The sequence below is a fragment of the Numida meleagris genome, chromosome 11 (assembly GCF_002078875.1).
Source record: "Numida meleagris isolate 19003 breed g44 Domestic line chromosome 11, NumMel1.0, whole genome shotgun sequence".
Lineage (NCBI taxonomy): Eukaryota > Metazoa > Chordata > Aves > Galliformes > Numididae > Numida > Numida meleagris.
The window spans coordinates 1,616,722-1,631,812 of record NC_034419.1 but is presented as its reverse complement, the minus strand read 5'-3'; the positions used below and the strand labels follow the sequence as shown (position 1 = coordinate 1,631,812).

General features: G+C 49.4%; 2 protein-coding genes across 31 annotated transcripts in view; one reads left to right on the top strand and one right to left on the bottom strand.

Annotated features, from left to right (window-relative positions):
• The window catches only part of HEMK1 (HemK methyltransferase family member 1), a 127,093-nt gene extending 123,449 nt beyond the window's left edge, over nt 1-3,644 (bottom strand). For 22 of the 25 annotated variants that reach the window (XR_002442586.1, XR_002442587.1, XR_002442588.1 and 19 more), the window contains exons 1-4: nt 3,403-3,559; nt 2,134-2,574; nt 1,581-1,672; nt 748-841 (exon numbers count right to left, since the gene is read on the bottom strand). Coding sequence is in view for 6 of the 25 variants with exons in the window: in XM_021409731.1 (XP_021265406.1) it covers nt 748-841; nt 1,581-1,672; nt 2,134-2,388 (441 nt within the window). In the remaining 19 variants the exon portion in view is untranslated. Of the gene's footprint in view, nt 1-747; nt 842-1,580; nt 1,673-2,133; nt 2,575-3,338 lie in introns of all 25 variants that reach the window. The other 3 variants (XM_021409729.1, XM_021409732.1, XM_021409730.1) reach the window with 3 other exon arrangements.
• C11H3orf18 (chromosome 11 C3orf18 homolog) lies at nt 3,711-14,695 on the top strand. 6 transcript variants are annotated; one of them, XM_021409454.1, is made up of 6 exons: nt 3,711-3,791; nt 4,723-4,811; nt 5,697-6,100; nt 7,483-7,508; nt 9,128-9,257; nt 13,429-14,695. In XM_021409454.1, exons 3-6 carry the CDS (start codon nt 5,867-5,869, stop codon nt 13,483-13,485), a joined length of 447 nt encoding a protein of 148 aa, XP_021265129.1. In that variant the 5' UTR covers nt 3,711-3,791; nt 4,723-4,811; nt 5,697-5,866; the 3' UTR covers nt 13,486-14,695. The 6 variants fall into 6 exon arrangements, with proteins under 6 accessions (XP_021265129.1, XP_021265128.1, XP_021265127.1 ...); XM_021409453.1 differs by having other exon boundaries at nt 11,663-14,695; XM_021409452.1 differs by having other exon boundaries at nt 5,701-6,100; nt 9,128-14,695.

Sequence of the window (15,091 nt, the reverse complement as noted above, 5' to 3'; positions counted from 1 at the left end):
TTCTCAAAAGAAAAACAGAAACAAAGAAAAACAACTCTTAAGGAGTAGTAAACAGAAAGCCTTGCTTACTAGGATGCTCATGAGCTGAAAGCTAGGCCTACCATTAGACAAAGTGTCACCATATAGTTCCTATGCTTTTCCCTAGTACACTAGGCAAAATTAAAACTTAATTTGAATGTATATGGCTATTCCTTCCACTTTTACAACTGACAATCACATCTAATTCCAGCCCAGGTCAGAATCTACCTGTGGGTCAGCCTAGGAAAGGAAACAACGGTTCCACTTGCAGTGCTTGTCCAGAAATCACTGTGGAGTCAGCAGACAAGTAGCAGGTGCCATTTCTACTGGCCTGCACTGTCTTAAACTGCACGTGGATAAAGAAGCTCTCTGGAGTCCATCACCTTTTTCCAGTAGTAGCTTTCTGCTACTTTGGACAACTTTGAGCAGTTGCAATATAGTAGTAAAGTGGCAGGATATTCAAGGAGTCCTTACCACAGCAGAAATAAGGAAAGCAAGCCTCCATCAGTGGTGATGGATCTCTCTGCAATCAAGGGATACGCTAGCTTGCAAAACCTCTTGCTCTGAGCCAGGATGCAAAAGTTCACCAGCACCAGTTCCTAGCCACAAGCTTAGGATGCCCCTGTTTTAGAAGTCATCTGACCTTCTCAGCACTATAGCCCCACAAAGCACATTCATATCAAGGCAGAGTGCAGATTCAAGACCCCTCTATGTTTCCCACTTTCATACCTCTGTTTCAGGACGAGGAATAAATACTGGAGGCCTCATCTTCAAAGTCAGGTCCTGAAAGTCCCACTCACCAAGCACATACTGCACTGGCATTCTGTGTTAGGCAAAAACAAATGTAAACACTTGAGCATTATGCTTTGTAACATAAAAAGCTCTCAATACCATGCTTACTTCATTGCAAACCACACTACCCCTCTAATGGTGGGCATCTAGAGGACACTAAGGCTCTCAATTGCATGTGCAACATGCATGTGCACACTCCTTGACAGCTCTGGGAGTTCCACTTCAGCAGAACAGTGTCTTGACAAGAACTGGACCTGGGGAACTAAAGGCCAGTCAGCTCACCTAAAACTGAAGAAGCTGAGGGAGCAAATCATCCTGAAAATTTCCAAACACATTAACAGAATGGATTTACTAAGGGACTCCTGACCGGTGTCCTCTGTGTCCAGTGTTGAGCTCCTACGTCCAGGAAAGGCACGGATGTACTGGAGCAAATCCAACAAAGGGCCATTAAGATGATTAAGGGATTGGAGCACCTGACATACAAGAAGAGACTGAGAAAGCAGGGACAGATCCACCTTGAGAACAGAAAGCTCAAGCAAGGTGGAAAACTCATCAGCAATTACAGACATCTGATGGAAGGGAGTAAAGATGATGAAGTCAGACTTTTTTTTCAGTAAACATAAGCTGAAAGAACGAGAGGCAGTGGGTACAGATTAAAATACAGAAAACTCCATTTAAAACCAAGAACCACCTCCTTCTCCCCCATCCCTTTTTTTTCCCCCTTTTAGAGAAAACTCTCCCAAGGAATGACAGTAAGACAACTCTCCTACCTTTCTAGTCGCTTGCAGCACAGCTGCTGGATCTGTTCCTGCTGCATTGCTGTAATAGGAGTGTGAAGTTTTTCGGAATCCAAGCTCTGAAACTGAAGACAACATCACTTTAAAACCTGCCCACTTGTGCAACTTACATGTTGCCTGCACCCTCCAGGCAGACCCAGCACAATGACAGACACATACGGAGGGCACTCTTTGAAACCCCAAATGACAAGGAGAACCTATCTGCATGTTTAAAAATAAACCTGTACAGTTGCACTTTCGGGGGTTAAAGTATAAGTAAGATAAAGAATCAGTCCACCAAACAAGTCAGGCCATGATGCTGGTGTACACATCATGGGTGACATTTCAGTCCCTACAAATAAAGCATTTAAGAGATCCCAAGTACTTTACTGGAATTAATAAACTATAACCCACACTCTCCGCCTTCTGAGGGAGGGAAAAGCTGTTCTACCTCCTCTAAGTGAGATAAAAAGAAGGGTAAGGGGATTTGACCAAAATAACAAAGCAAGAGGCACACGCAGATCTTGCTCCTTTTCCATTACTTAACTGTTTTTGCTCCCAAGACAAATGACACAATATATTCACTGGATTCTCGTGCTTCAGGGATCCCATTCTTCTCAAACACCTCTTGCCAGTACCTGGCCACAGCAGGGGCAGTCACCGGCCCAGGTCTTGTACTGCAGCTCTGCCTCAAAGATGACTGCTTGGGACCGATGACAGGACTTGGACTAGGTCCTGCTGGCACATACTGAGGCAAAAGTCCCCAGAACCTTCTGAGCAGCGAGGGGGTGAGGCACCTCATTGTTGCAAAGTCACCTTCTGGTTTCCATGTGGGTTCCTTGTTTCTGTCAGCTGATCTAATCCGTGAAGAGACTCACACAACAGTCAGAGCAGCCACAAGCCACTGTGGCTAAGCACCACCTGATCACAGTCAGCAGATGCTCTTCAGTGCAGAGCGAAAAGGTCACTGGCTTGGAGCTCTGCTGGCCTAGAAAGGAAGAGGCAGGAGTACAGCCTGAATGCCCAGGAGAAGCAAAAAACACAAGTTCCCTTCTGATAGAATGCAGACAGTTGCCTGACCAGCACCCACAGCTACAAAAACAGTTACTCAGACTCTAAGAGTAACAAAGGATTAACCCAAACAAGGACTCAGCTCCGCCACTGAATCCATTTCTCCGCACAGCAGCCCCACCTCCGCAGGCCAGAGCTACGAGGAGACCACTCTGTGCTTGCAGCTGAGCAGAAGTGAGCCCTGCCGCCTGTCCTTGGTGCCTTCAAGCCACAGACACACCTGCTCCAGCATCTCAGGGGTGGCTCAGCCTGGCTTGGCTCCCTGTACAAAGACCTTCACTCTCTCCTGGTTCTTCCTCTCTGTTCCAAACTCCCAAGTCCTAGGCTATGCTCACAGAGAAGACTTTAACTGCAGAGGCCAACAGCCTTCCACATTGTCTCCATTCCCAGAAAGCAGACAAGGGGGAAGCAAAAAAAGCTCACAAGGTGAAGCCAGAGAAAGAGAAACCTGGAGGACAAGGGAGCAGGTCAGCTCCCAGCAGTGCAGTGCTGCAGCACGGGCAAATGAAGGGAGAGCCAGGCCCCCACTTGGCCCTTGGTCCGGGGCACTGCCACAGGAGGAAGACCAAAGTAATAAAGCACTAACACCTGTGCTGTTAGCAGAGCACAACACAAGCCTTTTGCAACCGTTCTGCGGGTTGGTCCCTTCGAGGCCCGGCACAGCGCGGGGCCTGCCCTTACCGAGCTGCCGCGTGGGGCCGAGCAGCAGGAGAGGCCCTGCACAACAACAACAGCAGCAGCCTACCTCACTTCGGCTCTACCTCCAGCCGCCCTACACAAGCAGCACCTCCCCAGCGCGGTGCGCGCAGCCCCACACCGTCACTTCAGCGGGGGAGCGCGCCCGCGCAAAAATCCCTCACCTCAGCGAGACCGGAGCGGGAGGGACCGCCTCACCGCCGCGCGCGTGAGTGACAGCAGCGCCGACCAATCGCGACCCGCGACCCGCCGCTGTCAGCCAATCGCCTGGGGGCTCAGGGCGCGGAGGGGGGCGGGGCTACCGGCCGTGAGGCGGCGGCGTGCGCGGAGGGGCCTGGCCCGCCCCCCTGCGGGCAGCGCGGCCCTGCGGCCGAGGGCGCGGCCCCACCGCCGGCGGCGCTCGGGGGGCGGCGGCGGCAGCTTCAGCGGGAGCGCTCCGTAAGTGGCGGCGCCGGCGCGGGCAGCGCGGCCGCCTCCGGGGAGGGGCGCGGGGGCGGGGGGGGCAGGGCCGCGGGGCGAGCCCTGGGGCGGCTCCGTCCCCGCTTGGCCCGAAGCAAGAGGCCGTCCCGCAGGCAGGAGCTGGGCGCAGGAGGGCTGGTGCCGCTGGGAGGCGGGGCCGGCCGGGTTCAGCTCCGCGGTGCCGCTGCCCGGGCACAGGAGGCCTCGCGCTCGGCGGCGCCGTGAGAGGCGGAGTGCTGCTCGGCGGGGGAAGCCGCGGTGTTCTCCTTCCCTCGCCCTGCGGCCCAGCGCCGTGCTGCCCTGCGAGGAGCTTTGCTGGCGCCGTCCGTGGTGCAGTGCCATCGCGGCAGCTGAGGGTGCCCCTTCCTGAGCTGCACGGTTCTGCGGTCAGTGAGGGGCGCCTTCCGTTGGACTGCAGTGAGCCGCATCTCGCTGTGGTGTTAGGTGGGACCAGACCAAAACTGCCTTCGCACTTGCTTAGAAACTCGCGGGAGTTCGGCATCTCTCAGAATCTGCCAGGTGCTTCGCCATCTCCCAGCAGCTCCCGCTTCACAAAGTTGTTCCCTGGGTATCGCGAGACAGGCTGCATGTGTGGGGAGAGACCTGCATGCTTGGGGAGGTGCGGGATGGGCGCAGTGTGAGCTGACTGCCCGCTCGTGCTGCTGGCAGACCCCACGCAGGCCTGCTGCTGTTTGCCTAGTACGATGGCTCAGCTTCACTTGCTAGTGACAGATGCTAATCACACTGCTTAATGCAGTTATGGACGGCAGTGAGGCATCGCAGTAATGGGAACTGCACAATAACCTTGCCCAGAATAGAACAGCGGAGCCGAACAATGGCTCATTTCTCTTTGCAGGCACATCTTTTTCTGTTCAGAGTTCATTAACCCCTGTGTCCCTTTGCATTCCAGTTTGGAGATGTAATGTCTGCTGAACGACAGGGAAATTATCAGAAGTCTGCTGCAGTAGTTCTTGAGGTCTGCACTACTCTGCTCCAGAGGTAGCTGTGTTTTCACTGAAGTAATTGCTGGCCTGATGTTACATACAGTGATCTTATAAACAAAGTTGTGCGAATACTTGCCATCGGATCATCCCATGGTGTTTTGCAACTCCTGATCGTTTGCACAATAGAAGCATGAAACAATTAAAGCCTTTCATGTTTTCAGTATGAATATATCTGTCAAATTGCACAACTCCAATCCAAAATGGGGCCCGTTTTAAAATTTATACTGATAATTAGCAGTGCGTGACTAAGCCTGTGTGGGTGCTTTCATCGGAGACTGTAGAAATACCATCTTTAGTAGCAGATGGGGACCAGTGCAACCCACTGCTTTAAAGAAGCTGCCTCTGCAGAATGCGTGTGCTGAGGGTCAGTGGAGGGGTGGATAGTGCAGTGACTTACCAGTCACCAGCCACCACCACAACAGGGAAGTTCTACTTTGGGGTGGTTTTTACTGGGTCCAAAATACAGATGTCTCAGAACTGAGTGCCATTTTAATGGACGAGATCTCTGAAACTTTCTGTAAGTTAAAAGCAAAAGATAGAAGAAGGAAGGTGCTGTTTTTCTGGTATGGATGGAGGCCACATGGCTTATCCTGTAGCAGAACTGAAGACAGGGGTTCTGAGACCCTACGCATCTCTGCCAATTGCTGCAAGGAGGCCAAGCTGAAGCAGTGAGGGGTGAGTGTGTCACTGGCCTCAGCTGAATCAGGCAGGACTTTGGGGGCTCTCAGTACCCTGAAAAAAGTGCTTTTTTACAAATTTTGAGTGGGCATCATCTGTGAACTGCTCTCAAAAATTGTACTAGTTAATTGGGAAGCTTTGGAAAAGGTTGTGCCTGTCTCTAAGAGCTTTGCACTGTGCATCTGTTCTCATTCTTTCCTAGGCAGAAACTCGTGTGGTTCCTATGCAGAAAAGCCATCAGTGATGACGCTGCGAGGTAGATCGCACATGACGGTCCTTGAAACGAGGGGAAGCTGTCTGCTGCTGTAGCCGGCACCTCTCTCTTGAGTGAGGGGCACAGCATCTTGGTGAAAGACACTAAGAGCTGGCAGGATGAGTTCCAGTTCACCCTCTGCGCATGACTTGTACCACAGCAGCACCACAACGGCCAAGCCAGACCCAGGGACAACTCTGGATGCAACTGTACCAGAGACAGCTACTGTGAGCCCCGAGACTACCAGCTTCAACAGCACCAAAATCCCAGATGTGGCCGGCAGTGGGCCCGGCATGAGCGCCATGCTGCTGTCCTTTGGGATCATTACTGTGATTGGGTTGGCTGTAGCTATGGTAAGAGACACTGCTAAATATTTGTCTGTTGAGGGTGGAGGATGGCAAAGGCGCTCTAGGGCTGATTTGAATTGATTAATTTCTGTATTATATTAAAGGCTCACCTAGAACTGGTAGGAATTTGTAATTCCTGAGATCCCTTTGTCCAGTGCTCCGGTATTTTTTCTGTCTCCCTGGGGTCTAGGCAGAGTGGGCTGCTCAGCAGACCTAGAGGAAGCCATATATAGCATCAGTATTTATTTTTAAGAGCAACAGGAAGTTCAATTAAAAGAACACAAAGCAGTGGCAGACTGACAAACAAGTCAGTCTGTTCTGACTTTTAACTGGAACAGCTGCATCGATTTAAACCTTGTCAACACCAGGGTCCCACAGGAAAGTTAATCCAACTTAACTTTGAAAGCAGACTTGGCCCATGTTAATCTCCTCTGTGGGCATGTCTATTTGAATTGAAGCAGCCTGAATCCATTTTTGCTAGACTCATTCTAGACTGCATTTTTGAGGTTCTCCTTGCTCTGGTATCTGCAGAGTCCTCAAGCATTTGCTGCATGTAACTAACCCTGCCATTAATCAAAAGCTGTAGTTCTGAGTCTGACAGACAATGCGAGCACTGCAGTTCTTTCAATATATAACTGGATCATTTACCTACCAACAGAGAATGAAGGTAGCAGCAAGCTCCCGTTCCTCGTGTGAGGAAGGGCTTCGCTAATACAAGCAGCAGAGGAGCCTATGGAAAGGGACTACTGCAAAATTTCATTGCAGACCCAAGGAGGAGTTTCTCCAAAAGCCCCTAAAGAGAACCTGGAAACACTATCCTGGCAACGGTCATAAGTTCCCGAGAGCAACAGCGAGCGTTCGTAGTTCTCAGAACAAGGCTCTGGAGGCCAAAAGCCTCACTTTCCTCCCAGGACAGCCACTCTGACTGGCTGACACGAGGCAAGTCACTGAGCATGCCCTCTTTCCTTCTTCCCTTTCTACTGGGGAGGGGGTAACTGCTTCTGTGCTGTAGGAAATCTTCAGGAGAATACCACAAAGGGAAGGTTCTTCACCTGTTCTTAAACTGCAACATATGGCCTCCAGCCACTAGAAGTCTGCTGAGCTACACTTAATATACACCTAATTCTCTGACTACTACTAACACACCTAATAACAGGCCACTTGAGCACTAGTGTCAGGCTTGATACACTATAAGGCTTAAACTCATGTATATGAAATGTCAGTTCCAGTTGTCACTTCAGTCTCTTCTCCCTTTCCTCTGCTTCGGTGCACAGTGACATCAAACTTGCTGTACCTCCTCTCTGGGTGCCCTATACCCCAAATTCCTGTTCCTAGCTGTTTCCCATCCTACTGGGATGTTTGTAATGATGGTTTTCTTTCTCCTTCAGGTTCTGTATATCAGGAAGAGAAAGAGGTAAGTAACATCTCTTGGTAGCTGAGGGGAACTCAGTGTTTCAAAATAAAGGTAGAGCTAGGAATTAGAAGGGAAGATGGGGACAGTTTAATGGATGGTGTCTGAGAATAAGCCAGGGTCTGCATGTAGATAATGCAGGATAGGGGCTCTGCACTCCTGGTGTTGGCCCACCTTTAGCAGCAGAGCTTCAAAGGCTCCTCTGGAGCTTTGGGAAGGAAAACATTGTTGAGCAGGAGGAGGCTAGGGATCTTGCAAATTCTTTATGCTTCATGTGTGAGATGCACTATAAAAGAGGAAAGGATTATGAGTGGATAAAGAAGCTTGGAACTGTTGTGAGAAGTGGGGGTCTTATATTTCAGTTATTCCCAGATCTCTGCTCTCCAGCGGCCCGAGCCAGTGATACTGGCCTTGCAAGGCCTCTGTAGCTGCAGTCACAGCAATGCCAGCAGCATAGTGCAGAGATGCAGCTTGCTAGTCCAAGACTTAGTGAATTAATTTCCTTCTTAAGTTCTTGGCTGAAAAAAGAGAGGAGAGCAGTGGTGCAGGAGGACATTTCTTGATTCTTTGGTCTTTGACAGCAGAGACAGTGGGTGGTAGACGTCCTTTAGACGTGGTGCCTTTTCCTGCCCTATATTTTATGGCAGGGCCAGAGACCTTCAAGAAGTGCTGCTGTTCGCTGTGAAATTTTCAAGCCCAGATCTGGATACTGCTACAGGAGGAGCTGATGCTTGGCCTGTAAACAGTGCTGCTGGAGATAATGGTTGTGTTGGCAAACTCATACAGAGGCAGGGAGGGAATGTGTCATCCTAACACTTGCCAAAATAGATATTTGTGGTGACACTGCCAGTAACAGCTTGGGTATTTCCCTTCCCTAACCCCCAAAACTCAGATGCAGCTTAAGTGTTTTCACAGGAGCATGTCCACCCGTCCATCCTCCATCACTGATGTGCCCAGTATTTAGGGAGACCCTATGGGGTAACACGTTATATTTCTGTCACTTGAAGCAATGATACAAGAGTAAGAACAGTCTGCAGGCATCAGTCTCTCTTTCCTATCTTCTATTTATTGTGTTTCTATTTATTATTTTCTATTTCTTATTATATACTGCAAGTCCATAGTTGAAGTACTGCTTTTAAGTTGCTGGAGCTAAAAGCAGACTTCTTCTGGCAGGCATAGTGTGACGTGACAGGACTGGATGTCATGGGCAGAGAGACAAGGAGAGGAGTTGCAAAATGCCTAGCCATTATGTTTCACCCTCTTGTTTTTCCCAATAAATAAGGCTTGTCCTGAGCTTTTAAGGTCTGCAGAAACTTAAAATCCAATTCCTGTTTGATTCCTCTGTGCGTAACGCCTGCCAACATAGATTAGTGAAGGCAATTAATCCCTGGAGCTGTACTCTAGGCATCTTCCACTCCTGCCAGCTGTGTAGCAGCTCATTCCCATAGGATGGGGATGTGACTGCTATCCAGCAAGCAGCACAACAAGAGCTGAATCTCCATGCAGTAGGAAAAACAGCAGGCGAAATGCCTCAGTAATGGAGCAGAGAAGACAGTCTGAGCCTCAGTCCTTCTGTCTATCGAGTTTTTCAGCCAACCCTTTGCTTTCCTTTCCATGGGCAGGTTGGAGAAGCTACGGCACCAGCTCATGCCGATGTACAACTTTGATCCCACTGAAGAACAGGATGAACTGGAGCAGGAGCTCCTTGAACACGGGCGAGATTCAGCATCTTCCCAGGCATCACAGAGCAAGGTAGGCAGCAAGGTAGTAATGGCCAGGGTGTTATTGAAGCCACTGGCACCTGCACTTCTGTTTTTGAGGAGGTTGAGGAGTTTCTGTCATTGTACTGTAAGGAAATCATGTAAGACCTCAAGAGGGCTCCCTTCATCCCAGCCAGCTCTAGAGACAGGGTTCTTGAGCATTTTAGAGTGTTTAGGATGGTCTGAAGAGTCAGGCAACTAGGACAGCAAGCCTGGGGAGGGTAAGTGCTGGCACAATTCAGCTAGAAGAGAGAACAGGGCAATTTCATCAGTTAATGTTGAGCTTACAATAGTTTACCACCTAGGGCACTGCAAGGGAGCTATAGGATGAATGCCATTTTCTGGGAGAGGAGGCTTCACTGCTCACAAGGTACTGAAGCTCTCTTGTGCTGGCCCTGAAAATAAAATCATTTCCACCCAGTTTTAAGGTATCTGTGCTTTGCTGAAGGCTGCACGTGTAGAACAAGGTCTTGTGAATACAAAGCCAGTAGTCGTAACAGTTAACTGCAGGCCCTGAGGAAGTTTGGCAGGAAGCCTCGTGTCGCTATGGCACGGCACATCTGATCTTGTCAGCACTTCCAGGCCAACCTTGCTGGGCAGAGAGCAGGCATAGCTCAAAAAGAGAAAAGGGAGGAAAGTTCTCAATGTGAATATGGGAAAAGGGGAAGGCAGCTTTGCTTTGACCACTTCTGACTGTTCAAAGACATGGAGCATGCTGAAAAATTATGAGGTCCTAAAACCACTGAATCCTCCTTCTGTGGGTTTGGAAAGAACTTGATGCCAGGTGGTTTTGGTTAATGGTCCAGATGAGCCTTTGACAAGATGTCTATTCCCCTTGTACCAAGAGTTAGGAGAAATAGGGAGGAAGGACTCTCACCGTAGTTTGCAGTTAGTTTCATAGTATTCTCTGTTTCTTTTGTCACTGCCATCACACACAAAAAGCCTTTCTCAAAGACAGAGCCAGCAGGAATAGCTGGAACAGGTACGTCTTCTGGCAAGTGGTGCAGCCTCCCCTTAGAGTAGACACGTCTCCTTTCTTGAATTCCTCTCCATTTGTTCCATGTTGCTCACTTCTTCCCTTGCTTTTCCAGTTCCCGGAGCAGGAATTCTCCCAAACAGGCCTCAGTTTTCACACACTTGACTCTTTCAGATAACCTATAGCAAGCTTGGTGTGGGCAGAAGGGAAGAAAGAAGAAAATAAATACAACTGTAATTATAAAACTATTTACTTTGAGGGATGCTTCCCAACCTGCCAAAGAATATGCAGGAGATGTGTTAGAATGTGGAAGATAAACACCATATTCCATACACCATTTCAGAAAAGCAGAGAAATGCAGACATCTAAAAGCAAAGCATCTTGTCCTCTGAGCAGTACATACGGGGAAAACATCAGGTTCCTCTATCAGAGCGCACAGAGGATTTCCCTTTCAGGTAGTAAAGAGGGGAAATGACAAGGCTGGAGTTAAACTTAGAACAGTAAGAGTGTATCCTTCCTATGTAGTGCTTGGCCAGTAGAATACCTCTGATCCCTCTGGAGCTTGCTAATGCACAGATACCTTTACTTGGAAAGCACATGAGTTTAATGGCTTAGTGTAGCAAGAGAAACAGTCTAAAACAGCAGCCAAAGTTTGGTTTCTGGCATGCTTCCTGGCCTTTAGGTTTCAATTCTTTGCATGCTGTCTTGTGTATATAAATGGTGAAATATACATAGCAAATCTTTGCAGTCCTGGATAAGCTACACCCAGTAATCCAATGACGTGGGGATTTTAAATTGGCATGGATGTGCTGACTTGTTCTTTGGCTTGTTGTATTTTTCTCATAGCCTTGTTAATGCCACATTAGTATATCAGCCCCTTGTTAAAGTAGAGAAGAATAAAAAAGACAGTAATAGAGTAGAACAGTTCAGTTGGAACAAAGATCATCAAGTCCAGTTGCCTGACCACTTCAGGGCTAACCATGAGTTAACGTACTTTACTGAAGGCACTGTCCAAATGCCTCTTGAACAATGACAAGGCCATGGGGCACCAACCTCTCTGGGAAGCCTGTTCCAGTGTTTGGCTACCCTCACAGCAAAGAAATTTTCCCTGCTGCCCAGTCCCCTGGCACAGCTCTGTGCCGTTCCCCTCCTACCATTGGCTCCAAGAAGCAGAGCGTGGCACCTCCCTCTGCTTCCCCTCCTCAGGGAGCTGCAGAGAGAAGTGAGGTCACCTTTGGTCTCCTCTTCTCCAGACTGGACAGCCCAGGTGTCCCCTCAGGACACCTCCCAGCCCTGTTACCAGCTTTGCTGTCCTTAGTAAGGGGCTGAATCTAGTTACGATACCACGCAGCCTATGCCCAGGGCCGTGCACCAAGATAAAGCAAACTTGCTGGGTCTCATCTTTCACTGCTTCAATGCAGATTCTGCTGACGAGTCAAGGAGCCCTCCAAAGACCCAGCCGCCTTGTGTTCACAGACGTTGCCAATGCCATCAATGCATGAACTGTACCTGCCCCTGCTCTGGGATTGTGCCGAGACTGGGGAGGATGGAGCCACCAAACCAGTGACTTCTCATGAGCGTGGCTGAGTCACAGAGCCCAGCTGGTCTCGCTGCTGGGTCGTGTTACAGATGGGCACAAGCACCAGGAACAGTCACCACTTTGGGAAGGAAACCCTTTATGATGGCAGTAGCAGTTTTTGGTGTGTCCACTACTACTACTACAAGGTCTTGAGCTGCTGTGCTCCATGTTCTGGGCTGGTGCTGACTGACACCATCTACCAAGCTGTGTGCTTAGAAACAGCGCTCACTCTGTTGTAGATCAACTTATCTGAGCACGTGTGTGTGCTCTCCGGATCAGGGAAAGAGGAGAGATGCATGTTCCAGACAGCTTACCTGTGGCTTTGTGCCACCAGATCCCAACGAGAGCAGTGAATGAGCCTCTGTGCAGCAACCACAGCATTGGCAGACCCTGGAAGGGTGACTGGTGGCAAAGCCTCCTTCAGCTGGGGAAACTGACAGTCCTAGCTGAGTGATAAATCTGAGGCACACTGGGGAAAATGCATACCATGGGCTTATCCCCTTGTGGCTTGTGTGATGCTGATAAGTGTGTGCCTGGGCTGGCACTGCAGCATGGGGAATTCGCTAGTTCTGAAATGTGAAATGGTGAACATCTGGCTGGTAATACCTTAACTGAGGAAGTGGCTGAATATCCCAAATTAAGGCTGCCCTATAGGGAGAGGAGAATCCACACAGCTGGAGGCAGGGCTGTCATGTCTGGCTACGTGACTCCCTGCTGCTGACCTAGGAATGATGGTGCCTGGGCCAGAGAGAGGAGTCGAGCAGAACTGGGGCTCTGGTACCATGTATCCCTCCTGCTTCAGCTCAGGGAAGTTTTACGGAGCAGAGAGAATATTAAGCCTGGAACTTTTCCTTCTGAATGAGGAAAAACAGGTATTGGCTCTACGTTACAATGTCTGCCCAGAAGTGGCTGAACATCTGCTTACTTCCTTACCTGATAGACCTGCAGTCTTCTCCCTGCTGCAGGAAACAGAGCTTTGTGTTAGCCCCTGCTCATGTTACCTGCTAAGGCAGAAGGTGGGTCTGGGCAGGTAAGCCAGTAGGTCTCCTGTAAGCCTGAGGCACCCCTCTGCCAGTATTCCCCTCAGGGCTGTGGGAGGGAGTGTGAAGGGGTCTCTGGGCATCTTGGCGTGCAGCATGAGCGCTGTTCTCTGCAGCCTTTTTGGTGGCCACCAGTCTGGGGTGCTGCTGGCCAGCACAGAGGCTAGGGAATGGCAGCAGGGTCCAGGCTGTGCTCTCAAAATGCAAACACAGAGCATGGCAGAAAGGACTAGACTGGACTGACCGGTATGGCCATGGCATTGGGCTGATGTTCTCCCTGCCCTACTCCTCAGCCTTGAAACTGCAGAGGAGATTTAAAAAAAGGGTATGTGCTTCTGTCCACCCTGTCTGGCCATCAACGACCGGGGGGAAGGAGTGCTCCTTTTTGGTAACCTCCTGCCAGAGATTGTCTCTCACTCCTAGACGGGTGGTGGCTTTAGGTCCCTAGAGGCGAATGCACAAATCAGACTCTCAGTGCTGTGCTCATGGTGCTCTGCACGCTCGGCCTGCACACAAGCGTCAGTGCCCAGCTATGTACCGATCACTACTGATTTATTTTTTTTTTCAGCACCTGCTTTTGTCAGATCCTATTCCATCCACAGCACTAGCGGATGGAATCCACTAGTAGCACCAGCCAAAATTTGAACACAGATCTAAAGGTGAGCTTTTTGTAAGGAAGTGTTTCACTAGTGGCAATTCAGGTAACACATGCTTCGTTGCAATTTTGGACCTCCTAGCTGGTTTTTGTTCTCCTAAGTGCTGGTTTTTGCTCCCTGCTGCAATTTTTCTTCTTGCAAACCCTTTTTCAGGTAGATGCCACTGACCCCTGCAGTGAACAGCTGCTCACTAGCCTTGCTTTCTTCACTGACCCAGCTTCCCTCTTGACATTTTTTGCAGGACTAAGTTGCTTTAGTTTTTCAGTATCTCTCTCTTCCTTTTAAAAGCCAGAGGGCTATGGAAGGAAAGTTTAGAAGTGTCAGCACCTGTAGAAAATGGTCTTGTCCTCAATGCCTGGCAAGGTGTGGTGAGAGGCATTCCCAGGCTGCTGGTGTTGGCACTCCAGGGAGATTGTTGAAAGGAGGATGAGGGTACAAGTACTCCATGTAGTCTGAATTTGGAGGCCGCTGTCTTTGTGTCTTCCCAGAGGTTATGCGTATGTGAGCAGCTAAAAAAGCAGACACGTTCCCCCAGCCCTACCTTCCATCTCTTTATCGCCTCCAAGTGCTCACTGAGAGCAACCAGCTGCAGAGACTTCAGATTCCTCCCTTCAGCAGCTGGCACTCGTTGCCTGTCACCCTCCCGTGCTCTGCAGCAGGGCAGGGACACGAGCAATGGCAGTGGTGCATGGCTGTCCTAACCTGCCAGCATTCAATCCTTCTAACCCTTGGGATGGAAGCTTTCGTTGGTGTTGTCATTATACACTCCACCAAAGGCAACCTAAGCTGGGCTGTTTCCTCAGACCACTGCGTGCTGCACGGGCAGCAGCCAAGCTGTTTATCTGCAGCTGCAGTACAAAACCATGCGCCTTGTTCCGCGTTACTGCTGGTATACCTTGTATAACAAACACTCCTGCAGAGGAATTCTCTTTAACTCTTCTTCCTGCAGCAGTAGGTTCTGTCCTGTGATGACTGCCCTTGGGTTAAAGAAGTATGGAAAACAAGACCGAAGGAATATTATGGGTATTTGCTGGGCTTGTACTGGAGTATTCTTTTAGTTCAATAGCACCTTCGCTCACAGTTCTTGGAAGTATATGTGCAACCTAGCAGAAGCATTATGGTGTAATTTAATTCAAGTGTTCTGTGTTTTAAGCATCGAAATAAAGTATTTACATGAAATGTCGTGTGATTTTCTTTTTTCCCTATTTACGTTTTTTACATTTTTACATTTCTTACCCCAGAAAGCTGGAGTGAATCCTCAGTACTTGTCGGTAAATTTGTACAGAGCGAATTCCCTTCTTTCAAAATCTGAAGTAAGCATGAAAGGCTTCAATGGCAAGCGCTGCAGAGTCAGCCACTTCCACGTGGCATGGACAAGCTGTGGAGAATTCTGAGTGCATAGATGAAGCAGTTATCCTGTATCCTGATCAAGCCATTCACAGGGTGCTGTGAGATACATGAGAGGCCCAACACTTGAGTTTAGGAAGGGCAGTTTTCCTTGCATCATCTTTTATAATGCTCAGCACTCTGGTTCACATAAAGAAACTCAAGTGTGCCTAGTGATGGGAGCGTGTG

Coding starts and splice junctions, on each gene's coding strand:
- C11H3orf18 (XM_021409452.1), top strand. CDS start 5,867: ATGAGTTCCAGTTCACCCTCTGCGCATGACTTGTACCACAGCAGCACC. Junction 6,101..7,482: donor TTGGGTTGGCTGTAGCTATG/GTAAGAGACACT, acceptor TTTCTCCTTCAG/GTTCTGTATATCAGGAAGAG. Junction 7,509..9,127: donor TATATCAGGAAGAGAAAGAG/GTAAGTAACATC, acceptor TTCCATGGGCAG/GTTGGAGAAGCTACGGCACC.